At 49.3% G+C, this 20993-nt stretch overlaps 1 protein-coding gene across 1 annotated transcript in view; it reads right to left on the minus strand.

The window, feature by feature from the left end:
- Positions 1-750: 750 nt before the first annotated feature.
- The window catches only part of LOC144098927 (transmembrane protein 135-like), a 65585-nt gene continuing 45342 nt past the window's right edge, over positions 751-20993 (minus strand). Inside the window, exons 6-11 of the mRNA XM_077631889.1 lie at positions 16360-16731; positions 15414-15581; positions 8865-9005; positions 2975-3073; positions 2110-2177; positions 751-1728 (exon numbers count right to left, since the gene is read on the minus strand). Of these exons, the coding sequence (XP_077488015.1) occupies positions 1587-1728; positions 2110-2177; positions 2975-3073; positions 8865-9005; positions 15414-15581; positions 16360-16731 (990 nt within the window). The 3' untranslated portion in view covers positions 751-1586. The remainder of the gene's footprint in view (positions 1729-2109; positions 2178-2974; positions 3074-8864; positions 9006-15413; positions 15582-16359; positions 16732-20993) is intronic.

The following is a 20993-nucleotide window of genomic DNA, read 5'->3' on the forward strand; positions in this document are numbered from 1 at the left end:
GCTCATCGTATTTCCCGCAATTGTCACCCTAACGCCGTCTACCCTGCGAAAGCCCGAACCGAAACATATCACCTGTCTATCCTGAGAACAGCCGGAGACTGGAATGACCTTCCATCGGAACTGGCAACCATCATCGACTTCAGCAAATTCAAAGCCGCCATCGAATATCCTCTGTATTCATGCCAATTGCCTTTTCAGCCCACACCTCGTGTAATGTCTCTTGTGTACCTTTGAGGAACAAATATATAAATAAATAAGAGCTCTATAATCTTATAAGTACCTCTTGCTGGTCGAGTCGGCTTGTGATTTTAAGCTAACAAATTGCGCCAGCCCCGTTTTAGAGAAATTTGCTGTCAGTTTAAAACAAGTCAAGAACGAAGTGGCAAATGCCCCTGAAATGAAGCCCTCATGCCAATGACGTCGACCGCTTTTCATGACGTCACGCTTAATCCCTTTTCATCTGCCGCACCCTACGATTTCACACTAGCAGGCCCAAGAAGATTATCCTCGACATCATGAGAATCTGTCGACGCCATTGGCTGGACGCCCGTTTTGACGGGCATCTGCGTCCTCTTCCTTGAATTGTACCGGACTATAGTCCTGTGCAAGCAGCAGTCGCCGACTTTTGACGATGTCTGCAGATCTCTTAGTGCAGGAACATATGTACAGGCTGGTGCAGCGAAAACAAGACAATTAGCGAAGGTATAGCACATAGTCATAAAATTGTAAAAGTACAAAAAGAAACAAGTGTACATCAAAGCAATTTATTTCAGCATCAGCCTTAACTTGCACAATAAAAATATATATGTACACAAGACGCACCGCCAGGAACAGCCACCCGTATTCTACATCCGGACATCACTTTCTCATCTTGCCGTTTTAAGCCGTAGTCTTTTTGCTCACGATGGGTTGACCCCATTACAACTGTGCCTTTCAAACCCCAATTGAGCTCCGTGAACAGTCCACCCGTGCTCACTGTGTGACAAGCAGATCACCCAAGCAAAGCGAATTCGGCCCTCATATCCAGTGGGTGCGTGCTTGAGGGATATTGACATATATTATGGACGGCTTTTGACCTGAGGCTTCCAGAGAAGCTGCAGCAGAGTCACCTCGTCGCCTTCCAGCGAGTGCTGAGGTGGGTTTGAGGGGTGCTCTGGAAGTAATGGTCGGCAGTGCAGGTCACTTTCTTCGCGGCTTCGGAACGGATAATACTGTCACCTCAGAAGGTGGCACTGAAGGCGCCATTTAAAAACATCCAAAAGCCTCCAGCAGAGTCCAGGCGACAGCATGCGCTTTATTGGCACCATCACAACCTTGAGCGACCCAATGTCGAAGAAAAAAAGCAAGTTATCGCCTGAAAACAAAAAAAAATAGAAACTCGAACTTGACTGCCGAAACGCCAACAGCCGTAAGAATTTGGCAGGAACGCTCAACCTCACGTTGTGGGACGGATGCTATTTCGTTCCGTTGAACAGTGGCGACGGAAACGAAGCCTGTGGCGACCTGTCATTCTACTGCTATATAAAACCATCTGAAAAACTGCCTTTGTATCACACTGTCACGCCTAGCCGCGCCTGCTGCAAATGTCAGAACGGCACCCAAACGAGTACAGACTCCTGAAATTTGCGCGTTGTGAACTTGAGGTCCAGCTTCGGCCAGAAGTCGTCGAATAGCTTAGAAGAGTGCACGCCGAACATGTCGTACACGTGGCGGTTCAGAAGAGAGAACCTGCAAAGTAAAATAGACAAGTCTGTCAAGTGATTGACAACCATCAAAAGACGGGGAACTGTACACCTTAGTTAGTGCCAGGAAGTTCGCGCGAAACAATTCTTTCACCGTCGGCCGCGTGCCATCCATGCGTAAATGACCCAAGTTCGATTTATACTATAGTTCTCCAAATTCCAGTCTGGGAGCCAGCTTAGGAACTTCCCTGAGGATGAATGCCCTGACCTTCACTCGCGCATATACCTTTTCGTGCACCATATGTGCAGCTTGCAATAGAACAGAGGATTTATGCCTTTAGATTTCACAGCAGAACTCGAAAAACACCCAAGCAAAGCACCGATCCAAGTTTAGGAGACGGTGCACCTATGCTTAGGACATACATACCTGCCGGAGGAGATCCTGTTGAGGAAAGCCCAGTAGGTTGGCCTGAGGTTGTGAGGTTCGAACACAGCCTGTGCACAATATAAAAAACAGTTGAGCGCGGTAAAACACAGTACATGCAAAGAGTAAATTGATACATTAAAAGACTCCGTGGAAACTAATGATGTCGGCTTTATACAGCAATAACTGCATATGGGAATTTCGCCCGGGTAAACAACGTCCCCGTCGTCATCGACGATGTATACGCCACCGAAAACTCTCCCGTTCACTTCCTCGCCGACTAGAATAATGAAGACACGACAGGAATAGGGAAATACCAGAGAAGTGCCTAGTCACGTGGTCTACGTGGGCCTGGCCAATGTCCACCTTAGTGTGGGAGCCTTCGTGGAGTGGGCGGAGAGGAGCGGCACAGTTATCGTCACTTCTTGTCCCCGAAGGGAAATGAAGTCGAAGTTTATTCGCATTCTACCCCGGTTCAAAAAGGCGTGCAACCAAAGGTGTAAAAGTGGCACCTTTTATACACCGAGTGAAAGATACACCTTTTGAGTTAATAGCACTCTACCAGTATAGTGCCTAGAACATATTCTAAGCACTGTACTACCAGGTTCTAAATAGGAATGAATAATACACCCTTCAGCATTTCTACAAGGAGTCTAAAACACACCCTTGCATTTTTAAACTCTTTGGTGAAGGTAGAAAGAAACGGCTTTTAGCGCACCCTTTTTTGTTAAGCATTTGTACATGGTTTCACACCTTTAGCGATTTCCCTTGCGACTACATATCGCGCATTTCAAGCACAAGAATTCACCCTCGTTACTTCTCCGGCCTTCTGGAACACCCTCATGAGACAATACAAACAAGGACTTGCCGCGTAGAAGAGCACTGCGCACGAGACCGAGTAGAGTAGAACAGGCGAGTTGGGGATGCACGGAAGAACCCCCTTGTCCATTCCGGCCATGTAGGTGTTCTACAGGAGAGAACAAAAAATACGCCAAACAAAAGAAAGCTCTAACTAGGCAAGGCCCTAGGTGCATTATTTTTATTCGCACAAGCGAAACCGCTGCATACATTGTTTGAAAGGCACCTATACTCAGTCAGCACTATGTCTGGTCAACCATCACCGTTGTATATCAAAAGCAAAATGCGCACAAAATTAAGACGCATGGTAGGAAACAAAAGGTGACAACGGTGGATCGGTAGCTACAAATGCAAAAACCACACACTCCATGCATTCGCTACCTAAAGTGGACAGGACTAACCGTTCTGGACAGACGGCGGTTTGACTGACGCTCTGTATCAAACTGGCTGGACCGAGCGGCCAATTTTTGTCACATGCCTGCGGCGGCGGCGTTTAGATGGAGGCGAAACGCAAAAACGTGCCCCCTGTGCGATGTCAGAGCACGCTAAAGATCCCCAGGTGGTCGAAATTATTCCGGAGCCCTCCACTATGGCACCTCTTTCTTCCTTTCTTCTTTCACTCCCTCCCTTGTCCCTTCCCTTAAGGCGCGGTTCAGGTGTCCGCCGATATTTGAGACAGATACTGCGCCATTTCCTTTCCCCAGAAACCAATTTTCAATTTCGAATTTTTTTCGCTTGTCGGGAAAGACACGTCACAAAAGCGGTAAAACGTTCGCAGCTTGTTGCTAAACATCATTCACCACCTGCCCCCCCCCCTTTAACTGAGCACATCAAAATATGCTACACTATCATATACATCCTCATTCCTTGTAATACCTGACGGGCAAACACGTGGCTGTTGCAAGCTGACGGAGGGTAAGAAATAAATAAATGAAAAAAGGTGGGCTGATTTGATGAAATCATCGTTCGCTTCTTGATTTCATCAAATCGGCCCACCTTTTTTCATTTATTTAAGCATCTTACTCATCTTTCACTTCAGAGTTTTTATGCCCTGAGGCAATAAACATTGCTTCAAAAAAAAATTAATAGCACAGACATTATGAACATGTCCAGAGTCTTTCATCAGTGGCGTGGGTTTTGGTGTACTTGCAATGCTCGTATTATAGAACTTTAACTAAAATTCGGTGATCAGCCCGGCCACTCAGATTTTGCTGCACATCAGCGAACTCCAGCTGATCAAAACCAATCCAGCGCAATCCAGTGGCGTTCCTCGTAACCGGTGGTTGGACTTGTCAGTTTATAATTAATTTTTTTTTAAATTCGGCGCTGTTTTGACCTTTATTTCAGAGTGCGCAGCTTTTTTTTTTCGGCGAATACGACTTTCTGTGTATTATTTTCAGTTTTTTTTTTCGCTGAATAGTAAATATACCATGTCCTAATGCGGTCACAAGTGACCTTAGAGTTTATTTCTGGCTTCTTTCTTTTTAGAACGAGCATAACACACAAATGGTGGTGTTAAAAACTTTGCTTGCAGAACGAAGTCGTACAGTTAGAGTAAAAAGTAGAAAAGTAGAAGTTACACGATCGAACCTTGAGACATAAGCGTAAGCGCAAGTTGAAAAAACGTTGCTTGTCATGTTCTCGTTGCACTCTGCGCTGAACGAGAGCACTACGAATCTTATGGTCCACGTTCTAACGGCAACGATTGAACTACCGATGGAACTGAGGAGGTCGACCAAAGACCCCTTTTCCAAGTATTTCCCCCCAGAAGGGCCGAGCATCGGGCCGGAGGACGCCTTGTACACATTAGAAAACCGGTGGGTACCCGGCGAAACTAGGAATCGAACCCAGCACCTCCCGAATGTGAAGCGGATGCTCTGCCACAAGGCTAAGGCCATCCCATCGTGGAAGCCACCATATAACATTTTCATGCCGTTTATGCATGATTTTGCATTGACGGTAGCTTTTCGCGATTTCAAAGGTTGTCAGCGTCCTTACGTGCAGTGGAAGAACTTAGTTAAAGAAATGACCTCCCTCACGTAATGAGAGAGATCAGATGATGGCATATCTTGCTGACAGCGCATATGGCTAGGAAAATGACTTTTCCAATCTGCAACGGCGCGTCTGAGTTCGCGGATCAAAACCTCGAAACTGAAAACCCTGGTACTAAATTACAAAGATATTGTATGACCATGATAATTTAGAATATCGAGCGACAAAAAAGGCGATGCGCCAACTTTTAGTGTGAGAACACAAAAAAGAACTTCCAGTATAAAAACATGGTCCTAGAAGGGTGAATCTTGTGTTATTTCTTGTTGCCGAAACGTCCCTCCGAACAAACTGTCGGTTTCGCTCTCGAAGATTAATTTTATGCACTATATCGAACCCGGATATTTCGAATGATTGGCTATATCAAACACACAGATTATCCTCTTGAGAATCCTTTGCAAAAGTATAGAAAAATCGCACACTATATCGAACTCCCACTACACCGGTCATTCGATACATCGAACTGCGCGCCGCTCTCCTGCAAGTAGCGCTTCTCCTAATAGCGCTCTTCGATCACTTTTCGCTCAGGGAGACGGGTCGGCTGCGCGGCCTTCGGCACTTACTTGCTGGCACTGCTACAGTGCTGCGAAACCGTTTGACGACGTTAACGTGGGTAGCGTTTTAGGGTGGAATTCGACCTCATACTCATTTTCACGCCGCGTCGCTGCCATGCGGTGAAGCCAATCTAACTAAATACCGGCGGCCCACGTTTGGGATGCTTCAGGACCAACTGTCCCGAATTTTCACGCGACAGCTTTAAGGAGCTCGTGTCGCAGAAAAGACAGTGTAGTCGGCGTCTTTGGACGTGAGCGAAAAATGGCGCATCTCGGTGGACACCTGAACCGCGCCGTAAGGTAAAGGATTTTCCTTTCCTTAGGCGCGGTATGGGTGTCCAGCGAGAATTGTGAGACAGGCGTCATTTACTTTCCTTAAAACCAATTTTCATTGCATTTTCCTTCCCTTACGGCCCGGTTCGGGTGTCCACCCTGATATGTGATACAGGCGTCCATTCCTTAAATTGTCCAAAAGGCCACGCGTCGCGCCGAACGGTCGATGGTGTTCCGTGCACCCCTTGGCAACGCTGCACACGCTGTCGCGTCTCTCTTAAAGACGAAGCTTAAGCGTCCTCCAAATTTTTATGAAGAGCGATTCTTTTATATATAGCGTATTGGCAACAGGATTATACATTTTATGATAGGCAGTGGCTAGTTACAAACAACCATCCGCTGCAGCTTCGATGCGAAGCCGGTTAGTTATAATAGAAATTGAAGCATATACAGCGAGTGGTGAAGGTTGTCAGCATGGCGGCGGGTGGCACGTCGCTGCAAGAAGCGCATCACTAGAGTGGGTGCAATGCAGTTTCGCTTGCAGGTTACAGATAAGCCTCTATTGCCATTTTTTATATATCGAATTATGGACATGTCGAATTATTTCGCGATACCCTTCGAGTGCGATATATTCTGGTTCGTTTGTATGTGATTGGACGCAGTTGAGAGTAGGGCAATGGATGTTCCCGATGCGAGTCCACCATGAAGCTTGCACTGTGTTCACGCCCGTCTGGGACAGTTGATGTCTAGGGCCGCTTCAGCCACTAAAGCAAACAGCTGATCAAGTGACGGCTGCCTATGCGAGGCACAAAAAGTGTGCGTCTCGCCGGAAAGTCTTTTCAAATTTTCCTGCGTAGGAAGGACCACCGTACATAAGCTAAAATTGTAAATTGTAACTGCATAAATTTTTCTGAAAAGGCTACATTTCGGAGTGTTAGCAAAAATAGAAAAACATGCCCAACCCAAAACAACTTTGTGCTAGCTCTGAGGGGGTGAGCTATTTTTCGGAATCTCGCAGTGGTCAAAGGAAATGAGTGAAGCAAGTCATCGAAGAAAACGTTGATATCAGACCGACGCCTGTCCACTACATTAATTTTGGGGGTAAGGTTATAAATGTGTCCGAGCACTTGTTTTTATCTCACCCCACTCGCCACACGTCTCTCTTTCAGGTACATTCTTGAGACCTGAATAGCGCAAGTCCGATGAAGGGCAAAGAAGAGAAGGCGCTGACTCATATCCATTCATAGTTTACTGAAAGAACACGTAAAATAAGAAGGCTTCCACATATGCAGACATTCGTGGCACGAGGAGCAGGTGCCTGTTGTCTTTTGGGCATCTGTAACAACATAAAAAAATTTGCTGTCTAATCGCTACTCTTGGGTTACCAGACTGCAGGAATGCGTACTTGTTCTGCCGTGTTTCATTTTCATATGCACAGAGCGCGAACATTGGGAAACGGACACCCGCCGCGGTGGCTCAGTAGTTAGGGCGCTCGGCTACTGATCCGGAGTTCCCGGGTTCGAACCCGACCGCAGCGGCTGCGTCTTTATGGAGGCAAAACGCTAAGGCGCCCGTGTGCTGTGCGATGTGAGTGCACGTTAAAGATCCCCAGGTGGTCGAAAGTATTCCGAAGCCCTCCATACGGCACCTCTCTCTTCTCCTTTCTTCTTTCACTCCCTCCTTTATCCCTTCCCTTACGGCACAGTTCAGGTGTCCAACGATATATGAGACAGATACTGCGCCATTTCCTTTCCCCAAAAACCAATTATTAAACCGACATTTATGCACTCGTTTTGTTAAGTCAGTAGTGAGCAGGCGGGCGGCAACGACGATGACGTAGCGACTACGTCCCGTCTATGTAAAGTCCTCGCGTACTCTGCACAGTAAAGTCCTCGCGTATTCTGCACCGCTATTTCCTTCTCGGTGGTGTCGCGGTGGCTCAGTGGCTAGGGCACTCGGCTACTAATCAGGAGTTCCCGGGTTCGAACCCGACCGCGGCGGCTGCGATGGAGGCAATACTCTAAGGCCGCCCCCCCCCCCCCCATGCTGCGCGATGTCAGTGGACGTTAGATCGATATTCCGGAGCCCTCCACTACGGCAGCTCTCTTCCTTTCTTCTTTCACTCCCTCCTTTATCCCTTCCCTTACGGCGCGGTTCAGGTGTCCAGGTGTCCAACGTATATGAGACAGATACTGCGCCATTTCCTTTCCCCCAAAGCCAATTATTATTATTGAAGCAGATCACTTAGGTACCTGGATGCACTCGAGGAGTGAATCAAGGACATAAAAACTGCCTTGCATGAAGAACGAACACTGACACAAGTGCTGTGTCACTGACACACTGACCGTGTGCTGTGCGATGTCAGTGCACATTAAAGATCCCCAGGTGGTCGAAATCATTCCGGAGCCCTCCACTTCGGCACCTCCTTCTTCCTTTCTTCTTTCACTCCCTCCTTTATTCCCTCCCTTACGGCGCGGTTCAGGTGTCCAATGATATAGGATACAGATACTGCACCATTTTCTTTCCCCAAAAACCAATTATTATTATTATTATTATTAAAGTACGTGTGAGCATGGGCAAGATCACGTGCTAGGGAGCAACTGTTGGTGCAGCTATGCGGTCTGGGTGCAGGTATGCTCCTTTTCAAGGTAATTAAAAGTTGGGTAGATAAAAGACCAATGAAGATTGACAAATGAGACCTAAACGAACTGTCAAGATAATTAACTTACAAACATCGGATCCGTGTGTCTTCAGCATTTCATATTTAAGCTTGTACAAGTTTTCGCGCCTTGCTGAACGTCATGTTGGTGTATCACCTTCCCTGGCGGTACATTCGTGTGTCAGTGTATGCGCCGCGCTGTTCAGGTTTCAAGAATCCGCACGTATGAACTAGCTCTACTCGCCATCATTTTACAATCTCCCGCCTGTGCGAAGGTTTATTCTTACTCACTGCATAGCAATACAGTCGCTATTGCCGCAGCTGCGTCTGATGCAGTCGTCAAACGCGCGTGCCTTGTAGCTCACCTCGACGAGTTTCCAGACTAGGTAAAGGGCCATGCTCGGACTGGGGTACCAGAACATGGAAAGTCCTGCCAACAGGCCGGCAGGAAGGGCGTGCCAGTCACTGCGGCCATCTCCGCTCCAGCGTAGCAGGCAGCTCACCAACTGCAAAGAACGGGAGGCGTGTCGTTTACTTAAGCAACAAAGAAGTGTTAAACTCGACTTTACTCGCTGCGCCTCCACCTCCACAGAGCCATCGAGACGGAATAGCGCTCTCGGGAAAACGGGCCGGCTCGATTTGCTCAGCCCGAGTGCGTGAGTTCGGTCCCGGCCACGGCAGCCGCGTTTCGATGGAGGCGAAACAAAAAGGGGCCCGAGTGCTGCGCAACGTTACTACACGTTAAAGGACCACGAATAGGCCTTCGGAATAACAAAAATCGCTTTCAGGAAAGGAGAAAATGAAAATTGGTTTTGCTGGACACGGGCGCCTTAGCGTTTTTCCTCCATAAAAACGCAGCCGCCGCGGTCGGGAGTTCCCGGGTTCGAACCCGACCGCGGTGGCTGCGTTTTTATGGAGGAAAAACGCTAAGGCGCCCGTGTGCTGTGCGATGTCAGTGCACGTTAAAGATCCCCAGGTGGCCGAAATCATTCCGGAGCCCTCCACTACGGCACCTCTTGCTTCCTTTCTTCTTGCACTCCCTCCTTTATCCCTTCCCTTACGGCGCGGTTCAGGTGTCAAAGATATACGTGACATATACTGCGCCATTTCCTTTCCCCCAAAACCAATTATTATTATTATTGGTGGTGGTGAAAAACATTTATTCATCTATATGTACAGAGAGGTGCTCGGGGAGGGGCCCCTAGTGGGTATCGCCCCTTACAACAGAAGGCGGAGTCCCTCATTCCGGAACCCCGTTGGTCCTGACCAGTCCTCTCGGGTAGGGGAAGGGGTGATGGTGGGGGGAGAGAGGGATTTTGCCTGCATTCCCAAACCATGTGAAAGGTGTCGGTCACCTCCCCACATAATGAGCAGAGGCCAATTGGTTTTGGGGAAACGAAATGGCACAGCGTCTGTCTCGTACATCGGCGGACACCTGAACCGCGCCCTAAGGAAAGGGATAAAGGAGGGAGTGAGAGAAGAAAGGAAGAAAGAGGTGCCGTAGTGGAGGGCTCCGGAATAATTTCGACCACCTGGGGATCTTTAACGTGCACTGACATCGCACACAACACGGGCGCCTATGCGTTTCACCTCCATCGAAACGCAGCCGCTGCGGTCGGGTTCGAACCCGGAAACTAGTAATCAGTAGCCCGCCGCGGTCGGGTTCGAACCCGGGAACTCCGGATCAGTGGCCGAGTGCCCTACTGATCCGGAGTTCCGGGTTCGAACCCGACCGTGGCGGCTGCCTCCCTTCATAGTAGACACCTCAACCGCGCCGTAACGGAAGGAAGGAAGGTGGGAATGAAGAAAGAGGTGCTGTAGTGGAAGACTCCGGAATAATTTCGATCACCTGGGTATCACTAATTTGCACTGACATCGCACAGCGCATGAGCACCTTTTGCGGTTTCCATTTTTCCTATAGCCTTGACTACGGTGCCTCCTATTTCTCTCCTACCTTCATCCCTTCCCTCACGGCGCTGTCGACTTCTCTTTCGAACTTCTACTACCGCGAACCCGTCCGCGGCGGCCGTGTTTCAATGAAGGCGAAACGCAAAAGGCGCCCGTGCGCTGTGTGATGTAAGTGCATGTTGAGATCCCCAAATGGTCGAAATTATTCCGGAGCCCTCCACTACGGCGCCTCTTTCTCTCTTTTGAAGCGAAAAGCTTCACTACGTTAGGTAAAGCAGTCTTCGGGTAGGCAGCACAACGACCTTGAACGGCCGTCCGCCCCATCAAGGATAACTGTTCATGACCATATGTGGTATAGTTATGGTGCCGAACCCTTGACCCCTGACCTTTAGTTGACCTTTGACATTGGGTGACATTTGGGTTGATATTTAACTTTAAGAACGTCCGATGGGGTAATGTCAAGCCACGCGATGACATCCGACGGCGGTGTAGTAACACCATGTGATACCACGTCATAGCCACGTGGTCGTGCGGGTATATATAAAACGGCTGTCGCGAGCGTGTAAATATCTGCTACGGGTCCCATTTGGACCCAAGATATTAAATTTATTTTTGGGAATAAGGCGGAGTGCTTGAAGCACTCCAGCACGGGTTGGCGCGGTATTGCACTGCCTCCGGGATCGGCCCGGGACATATTCGCGCGCGCGTGCCTTTCCTTATCTTTCCTATCTTTCGACTCTCCTGCTTTAAGCACGTGGCAGCGGTTGTGGCTCAGCTTGAGCCAGTGGGCAGGCCCGTGCACTTTCCTTTTCATTTTTCCTGACAGCAACAGCAGTATACCAATAGCAGTAGCGAGTAACGGAGCTGCCATGGACGAGCCTCAGACGCTTAGCAAGCGTGCTCGCTTTTCGCTGAATTCCAGGGTTAACGAAGTTAAGCCACTACCAATTTTTAGCTGTAGGAACCATGACGCACTGTCCATGCAGGTGTCCAGGATTCAATTCGCCACAAAAAAAAAAATCTGCCGGCGCCGCAGTATTAGAAGAAGCAGGTCCGTTTTCTCCAGAGCGAAATATGCCGCGATCGGACGATGCGCTGCCACTCACGCTGCGATGCACATATCGTTCGTGGTCATTCTGGAATCAGGAACTGTTGCTTTCTTTTCTTCCGCTCCCACCTTCCTCCCTTCCCTCACGGCGCGGTAGAGGTGTGAGAAGTGAGGCAGTTACCGCGCTTTTTATTTCTTGATGACCAATCATTTTAACGCGGGAGCTATACTAGCCCCATGTCAGAAAAAAAATGTCCAGTGTCGGCGTTGGCGACCGTTTGAAGACTCGCAGCCGGAGCGGCTAGAGCATCTGGCCGCTGCGGCAAACTAGGTGGGTCACCTAGGTCACGTGACCTTGCGGCGTCATCACAACCAGCCCACCGGATTGTGACAACCCTAACCACCGTGGCAGATTGTAGTTAAATTAATGACTAATCACGAGAGGTCTCACAAGGCCCACCAGTGGCAGCACCTGCCATCGCAGGGCAGACACGCGTCGCCTAATCGCTGCACCACTGGACCAGGAGTGCATATGGCATGAGTACTGTCTGGTATCTATGAATGTAAGGAATAGAGAATGACCAATTCTACATATATGGACATTAACCTGCTAACTGTATCGCGTCATACCCTTAAGGCGCAGCTTAAGTGCCCTCTAGTTCTTTTGTTTTACTCCCGCCTGTGCAAAGGATTAATCTTACTCACGCGATGAACGCGAAGCAATCCAGTCCCCATCGCAATATCTGCGTCTGATGCAGTTGTCAGACGTGCGTGCCTTGAAGCTCGCCCCGACGCGTTTCCGGACTAGGTATAGAAACAACTTTATTGCCAAGGATTTGTAGATCGTGGGCGACTGTACCTTAGTGTGACCCCCATACAGGGGTGACCTCCAAGGCCCAGTTAACAATCGCTTCCTGTATTGTCTTCTGCTTCAGAAACAGTTGATTCCAGCTGCCTTCGCAGGGAGCTGGCAGGAGCATACGGGGTGGAGGCTTGACCTCACATCCCCATAACATATGATCTTGGGTTGTCAATTGCCGGGATTTTAGGCAGGCGGGGTTATACTCCCCGTTCTTAATAAATGATAGCCTTTGGGGGCTTAGAATGGATCGAGTCGGGATCCTTCTTAGCATCGTGGCCTGTGCTTTGCTAAGGTTCGTATGCATAGGCGGATAAATCCGTCTTCTATATCCTTATAAAGTTATTTATCGCATGGTATGTGGTCAGCGCCTTCCCCCGGGGGTCCGTGTCTGAGGGGCTGATTTCGCGGTTCGTCAGACCTCGGGCTATACGATCTGCCTCCTCGTTCCTCGGATTCCTTGAATCAACGGGGACCCATACCGATTGTATTAAATATTGTGGAGTGCAACCCTGCAAGATGCGGGCTGCCGTCTTGCCTACCGTTCCTTTAAAGAAATTCGTGTACATGGCCCGCTTGGAGTCACCTAAGACGGTGTGCGTCGATGGATCCGCGATGGCTATAGCGCCACAGCAGCCTCTTCGGCTTCTACAACTGAGGCTGCTTTAACCACAGCCGTGTTAATTATTCATCCTTCCCCAGTCACTGCACATACTGTGAATTTGTGATAGGTTTGCTTAGCTGCATCCATTTATACTGCATGGGGGTTGCAGTCTCACTCGACTTTCAACGCATCAGCTCTCGCTGTTCGTCTCCCATCGTGTCTGCCTCGAAGCATATCCTTAGCTATTGGTTTATGACGACTGATTGATGTCGGAAGACGTCCGGAAATGGCGTTTGGCCTTCCGATGTTGAGTTTGCTTAGTATGTGTCTCCCAACCACAGTACGAGACAGCCTTTCAATCTGGGATGTCGTGTGGGCCTCAATTAGTTCATCTAGGGTATTATAGACTCCTAGCCCGAGTGCCTTTCAGTGCTGGCAAATTTAGCCAGTCCAAGAGCAGCTTCGTACGCCGTACGAATGACACTGTTCACAGATTCCTCCTGCTCATTAAGACGAAGGTGATAGTATGGGAAGGAGTCAACGGCCACGCTGGGACTGAGGTACCACACCATGGAAAGTCCTGCGAACAGGTCTGCCTTTCTGCTGGAAAGTCGTGCCCTGGCGCAGCTATCGAGTTGTCGTCCGAGAGTAAGGCAGTTGCTGCGCCTTTCCTTTCCTCAAAACCCAGCTTAATTTTTTTCTCCTCAGAGGCCGAACGCTGTGAACACAGTCTGCAGGAAAATTCGCACTGTAGGGAACGGAGAAACTTCAGCCGCAGCCCACGTCCTTTGGCTCAGCAGATCACTCCTTCCCGTTTTCCTGCAATCACGATATCCCTTGGTTTAGCCGAGGGGAAGCATTCCCTTCTCTGAATGACGCAGCAGCCTGCACTTGCAACAACCTGGAGTGAGTGAGTGAATAAACTTTATTGCTCTAATAAAGGAGTCTTGCTGCTTGCCCGAAACAACCTGGAGCGAATAATATATAAGTTGTTAGAGAATGACATGTTCAGTTTATTAATGCGGTAACGTTCTGAAAATGCGTATTATACTATTGTGACTTAGCAAGCAATTTTGCAGTAAGTGCTCGTGCACAAGTAGAACGACATAGTCAAGTACCAGGCCAGGCGTTGCCGGGCCTAGTCGCCCAAGCCTTTTAAGAACGTTAGCTCTTACACATCGCGTTTCGAGATTTCGTCGGGTCTGCTACCACCCTGAGATCAAGGCGCCAGCTGTGGCTGCAAATAGAAAACAGCGCATCTCGCATTGAGACTTGTAGTGCGATCTACAATAGCATAATAGAAACAACCACCTGCCGTATGTCAATGATGGCGTCATGGTCCAATATGGTGTAAAGAGGTGGAACTGTGTGATTATGACGTCAGGGGACGAAATGGCGGCATAATTTCGGTTTCCCGAATCCAAGATGGCGGCCATTAAAATTGGTTGTGCCCTCTCATCCCCTTCAACCCCCCTCATCAAAAAATATCCTAAAACGGGTAGGAAAACTGTCCCGTTACGGGACCGCTGTACATGCAAACATTCGTCTGTCTGTCTGCTGCTGCCAGGAAGAAAGGAAAGTGCACAGGCCTGCTCACTGGTTCAAGCCGAGCCACAATCGCTACCACGTGCAGATAGTAGGAGAGTTGAAAGATGGGATAGAAAGACAGGATAGTAAAGACGCGCTAAAGACAAGGCCGATCCCGGAGGTAGTACAATACTGCAAACATTCGTTCCGCTATATATACTCCGACCACAGCGGGCACCCATCCAGGGACAGTTGTATGCCGAATTTGGTAGGCAAATAAACCCCTATGGGTTGTGGTATATAAATAAAACCACAATTAAAGAGCAGGTCAACATTGTATACATGCAATTACTAATTGAAGCGTTACGATATCGCACCGCAAGCCGAATTCTAGGCCCACCTGGACCCCAAAAACGAAGCAAATTCCTTTTGGGACGTAACTTGAGGGGGTGCAATTCGACAATCGGTAGACGTGCATCGTAATTTCTCTGATAGATGGCGGTAGGCGGCGATCGTTCCGCTAGGCGGCGTGCGTGCACGCGTAGCCGAGCGTGGTGGCAATCCACCCCGTTTCAAAGGGTATTACATTCCGTTTCTCGACACGAGCGGCGCGTTCTTCTTCGTCTAGTAAACCAAACAGCTAACGCTCGTTAATTCAACGTCTTCCTGACGGTGGCGGCCTTTTTATTTTTTAGGCTTTGACTGGCCCGCAATGTCGTGTATTAATAGTCTCTTTTGGCAATAGACATCATCATCATCATCATTATATTGGTTACAGCGTTCGGTTGCTGAGTGCGGAAGCGGTATCAAATCCCGGCTGCGGCAGCCGCGTTTAGATGGAATCGAAATGCAAAGGCATCCGTATGCTGTGCGAAGTCAGTCATGTTAAAGAATCCCAGGTGGCCGAAATTCGTTTTTCCTGGCGTGTACTGCGAGTGTGAACGTGCCACACAGTCGCATGACCTTACCCTGTAGATGCCGGCGAACGAGCCGAGGAAGGCGCCCAGCCAGAGGTTGCTCCGCCGGAGTACCAGTGGATAGACACTGCTCAGGTCCTGCGCCAGTCGTCGCCGCATCGCCACCAGTCTGAACAGCACGCGTAGGCCACAGCCCAGCAGGAAGGGGCGTAGAAAACCCTGCAGCACCATATGAAGAGCGAGGCATGTGTGAGGGGAGCACGATGTCGCTGAGTCTGCTTCGCAGGTCTATCCTGGCGGGATGCTTCGCTAAGAAAGCGTGCATTGGACACGAAGAGTTTATAAAAAACATGAAATCCACGAAGAGAAGTCATCGCAGACAGCTGAGATAGTTGGTTAATGGCGTCAAAAGACATTCTATCCAGCGCTGGAATGACGGCATTGAGGGAAGACCCTTCCTCTGTCTCTCTGTCTCGTCAATTCAGCGCTAGAAAAATGTCTCTTCAAGTAAAAAGGACTCCTATACAGACTGCCCTCCCATGGGGAGAGAAGGGACATATGGGGCGGGCTCCCCAAAAAATAAAAACTCCCCAGCCCGCACATGAGGGAAGGGACAGCGACATCATCCCTACCCCATCGCCCTCCTTCCCCCATAGTAGAGTTTCCACTCCAAGGATCATACTGGTACGTGCGCCACGTGCGGCTTCGCACATCACGGACTCTGGCACTGCATATCTCGATGCAGTGCCTGGCTCTGCATATCTCGATGCAGTGCTTGGCTGGCATTGAAAACGGCCACGCGTTCTGCTCGAAGCCATATGTTCTGTTTGAAACAGGGATTCGTTAATCTATCTTTTTTTGTGCAGACATCCTTGATGTGCTATGACGGTGCCACAGGCGATTAGAAACCTCCTGACCGTGCTTTAACGCTCCCGCTATAGGTTGCACGTAATGGCGCTTCACTGCCGGCTATACTTAATAAAAAACTGCAGCGCACCTGTAGGACGTGCGTCACGCAACCCCGCTTGTGTCCGCAGGACCAGTGGCGGGCGTTGAGGCCCATCGCGGCGAGCCGCTTCTGCAGCCACGAGCCCTGGTCGTCGAGCAGCCGGGACGCGTAGTCGACCAGCTGCCAGGCCTTCTCCTGGGCCTCGCGCTGCCGCTGGAGCTCCTCGGGCGCACTGTCCCGCAGCAGGGGCGGCGTGGGCGAGCTGCCCGCCGAGCTGGGCGTGTGCGGGGAGGAGCCCGGCGCCAGCACTTCCTCGCGGCCCACGATGAACTGGAAGGCCCGGCTGACGGGGTCGCTGGAGAAGCCGCTGCGCCGGATCACGTACAGGAACAGCGCCGAGGCGACGCTGAACAGCATCACCTGCGCGTGCATTTGAACGCGGTAAAGGCGTAACTATACGTGCTGAAATCGACACCGTTTAACCACGGAGACGGTTCCACATTGGGCCACATCTAAAAGCGCTCTCATACGTTTAGCTCTTCCTAATTTACTCATGTCTGGTGCTTCCCAAACCAACCTTTTTATTGCCTCTCGTAAAAAGCCAGTGAATATCAGGGGAAAGATTGTGTCACTTTGCACTACGCCTTCCCCGATTAGCATTCCCTCAGAGCACATGTTTAGGGCCATATGATAGCTATGCACAGAGTTATGGTCGCTGTGCATTATAACTGCCGACCGTCCTCAGAACGATCTTAAGAACCTGCAGTCAATATGTTATTCATATTGATATGTTATTCATATTGACTGCGGTGAAGTTCAGGGTGTCTCAAAGTAAGTTTTGATTGAGATCGTATTTACCGTAACCCAGGCAAGCAGCTTCCACTAATCGCAACAGTTTAATACCCATGCCCCAAACGCGCGCAAGAAATGACAGTAAATGCTTAAGGCCTTAAATTTGTTAATGCCATTATGTTCGAGGCTGCTGATACACGTTCAGATTTAATGTCATCATACGAAAGGATACGAAAGTCACTATGCCGATAACGTTTACAAAGCAGTCGAAAATTTCACCTGAACATAAAAAGTGCTAATCAGCACAATATCATGGGAATGTTGTTAAATGTAATATAGAAATTATTTTTCAGAAAATATGGCTGTTCTTGCTTGACGAGTCGAAAAAATATAACAAAAACTACCATGTCAGCACACAGTGGAAAGTACCTGTCAGAAGCGCTCGTAAAAATGGCGCCCTTCCCGCCGAAAATGCAGCAGAGATGCCTCATCTGACTGAAAGTTACGAATTAACCATTTGCTACTAGTTAGGAAGTTGTTACTAACAAAGTTGCGTGCTTTTCTTTCTGCGTGTGAAATGGGGACGAGAGTACGCATTGCTGGGGCGAATGAGTTGTGGCGAACTCAGTAGGCCGCGAATGGCAGTAAGGGTAGTGCCATTAAATTAATTTACTCGTGCGGCACGGTACGAGTGCGCTTAAAACTTAATGCAGTAAGCTCTTAATGACACTAAATCTGCCCGTGTGGCACGGATATTAGACCAGCGCCCATCGAAACAAGTGAGCGCATTGCGGCTGCACCAACCTCGGATCTTCCACGGACGTCGGAAGCAGAAGCGATCTCGATTCTGCACGGTATCCTTGAACACTTCCATAGTTGCGAAAGCCGACTAACGGTCGACTTGGGATCAAATGTGCAGCCTTCAGTTTGTGTCGTTCCCGGCGGCATCAAGCGCGAAAACTACGATGAAATAAAGCACGGCGAATCGCTTCCATTTACGCCGCTGAATAACGGCGTCATCTAGACTATATATAGTTCTGATGCGGACGACCGGCATCGCCATCTTTCCCGTGACAACACTAGTTCTTTCATTTAGCGCCACTTCGGAACGGCGGCGCCGCAGCAAGGAGCCGATCGCTTCGAATCATGCTTTGAATGGAAGCACTTCTCTCGCCTTCCAACGGAGGACATTATCTCGAGTCCTCCGTACACCCTGCAATCAGCGCGGTCATCGCGCGCGTCGGAATGCTCAACTGTGGCAAGAAAAGTGGTCAGCAAGAGGAACGGCCCTATACACTGGCAGCGGCATAACGACGTGGCCGATGGACGGAAAACACTCCCGTCGCAATCTTTCATTTCACCTCTTGTATGGGGGGCCCGACCGCCCATTTCTGTACGCACCTTCTTTCTGGACACTGATAAGTGTTTACGGCTCATCTTCATGCTCGATAGATGACATGGTTGCTCACGGTGAGTTTGCGGAAGCGCGCTCTTATTGTGCACGCGGTGACGTCGCAGAAACGTCACGAAGCGCCTATATGTGCACTCGCGGAAAAATATGAATTGGAGTACGTGCACCTTTCGTTACACGCCTAGTGGAATCTCGCTTGTTCCAACTTCCGCGTTATTCGATCTGACGCTTTAGAACAGTCAACATCACGTGCACTAAAGGGAGCACGGTCAGGTTCTCCCCAATTCGAAATCCGCATAAATCGAAGCAACCACTGAAACGCTGTTCATGGATCCGCCGAAGAACGCGTAGCTGAGAGATGATGGGAGATTTATTACGAACGGCAAGGGTACGAAGAGGCTTTCTATAGTGCAATGTGGAGGCAACAACAGCAACAACAAGAGGACACGCAGGAACAAAGGAAGACGACGAAGAGCATGCACAACAACAGCAACGACAACAACAAAGCAAGGTATTCAAACGAAAGAGCGCTTTTCTCTCCGCTGATCTCTATTAAATGGCGCTGTTGGCGGACGTCGGCACACGATCCCACCGTCCCGCATGCCAAATTCTTTTCGTCTCTCGAGCGTTGCTATATTGGCAGAAAAACATCACCGAATAGGATAAACAATATACGGCTTTTTGCACTCCTCCGTGGATGCAGTATGCAAGTTCAATCGCATGCCTTTCGGGTTCGCTGCAGGCCTACTTGGATGATATTTTAGTCATCAACGAGAACGAGGATGACCGAGGATGAAAGCCGGCTTCCGGCTGAACCGTGATAAATGTCAACTTGGCCTGTCTGAGATCTCTTATCTCGGCTTACAAGATTTCTTCGGAGGGCATTCACCCGCTTCCCGAGCAGACAGCGGCCATTGCAAATTATCCCACAACCGCCACTATAAAGCAACTGCAGACGTTATGTGGTGTGGCTTGCTATTTGCGCAAATTTGTCGCCAATCTTGCCTCCACAGCAGCTCCCCTAACAGATTTGTCGAAGCAGGGCGATACTTTTACACGGATAATCCCAAATCTGCTGAATCACCTGTTATCAATAAACATTCATATATGGAAAAAAGTTGGCTGCGAGAAATTCCCGATGTTTTAACATGAAGGAATTGTTGCCGCATTGTGAAAGTGTATTTTATGTGCACGTATGCAAGTGTTAGTACGAATATGCTTTATATTGTGTAAAAAGTGTTAACTATTGCAAAATCTTCTGAACGCTCCGTAATGAATGCTGTATGCCTTGTAAAAGGGGGCTCCGGGGGTCCCTCAAGCGATCAATGATCACTTTTTACCCGCGCCTAGTTACACCTATGATGTGAATAAATCTGAATCTCATCTGAATCTGATCTGATGATCTGACTAGAAGGTCAGCTGACTCTGTGCCCTGTACTAAAACACTTCCACGAAGACTGGCCCACAGAAGTGCACACCGATGCCAGCCAGGTTGGCCTCGGGACGGTATACTCCAGCGCGGCCCAAAAGGTGCAGAGCGCATCGTTGCGAATACATTGCAGCCGCAAACTGTCATCTGCCGAAAGCAGCTACCCCATTCCAACGAGTATAGAATGCTTCGCAGTGGTGTGGAGTGTAGTCAAGTTTCATCCCCTACCTATTCGGGCGGAAATTCATCATCGTAACGGATAATTCCGCCATCGCCTGGATGTTCACAAAGCATCATTTAAAGCACAAGTTCGCTCGCTGGAGAATTCGACTCAAGCATATACATATGATGTCCGGAACCGGCCCGGGGCTCTCAACCACACTGCTGATGCCTTGTCGCGAAACGCGAGTAGTGACGGCTGCCAGTGAAGTAATTTCTCAATTACTTCGAGACGCCAACTTGTTCATTGAGCTTTTCGCATACTGCAGACAGCTATCAGCCAAATCACAGAATCTTTCAAGGGCCACACGTATTAAAGCTGTTTGTGCAAAAGCGTCCAGGTCCCTGGGTACCTGCGCAGGAACTTACGAAGCTCCCCCAGTAATGTGCGAAAACTCACTTGTATAACGTAACAGTGCGCCGGCAGCTAGAATTTGCGGCATCAGCATGGTCCCTATGCTAAAATTACTTGACCAGCACCGCCGTGGTGGCTCTGTGCTTTTGGTGCTCGGCTGCAGACCCGGAAGACGTGGGTTCGACCCCTGCCGTGGCGGTCGCATTTCGATGGAGGCGAAACGCCAGAGGTTCGTGTGCTGTGCGATGCCAGTGCACCTCAAAGAACTCCAGGCGGTCGAAATTATCCGGAGCGCTCCACTACGGCGTCCCTCGTAGCCTGAGTCGCATTGGGAGGTTAAACCCCATAAAGCACAAATCATAACCATATAGTATGCTTTAATCCGTACAGAATAGAGCCGCTCACTTCACCACGCGTCTCTCTAAACACAGCCCCCATTCGAGCTCAACATCAAACATCTCCCTCGAGCCATTATA

Source organism: Amblyomma americanum, chromosome 7, assembly GCF_052857255.1.
Source record: "Amblyomma americanum isolate KBUSLIRL-KWMA chromosome 7, ASM5285725v1, whole genome shotgun sequence".
Lineage (NCBI taxonomy): Eukaryota > Metazoa > Arthropoda > Arachnida > Ixodida > Ixodidae > Amblyomma > Amblyomma americanum.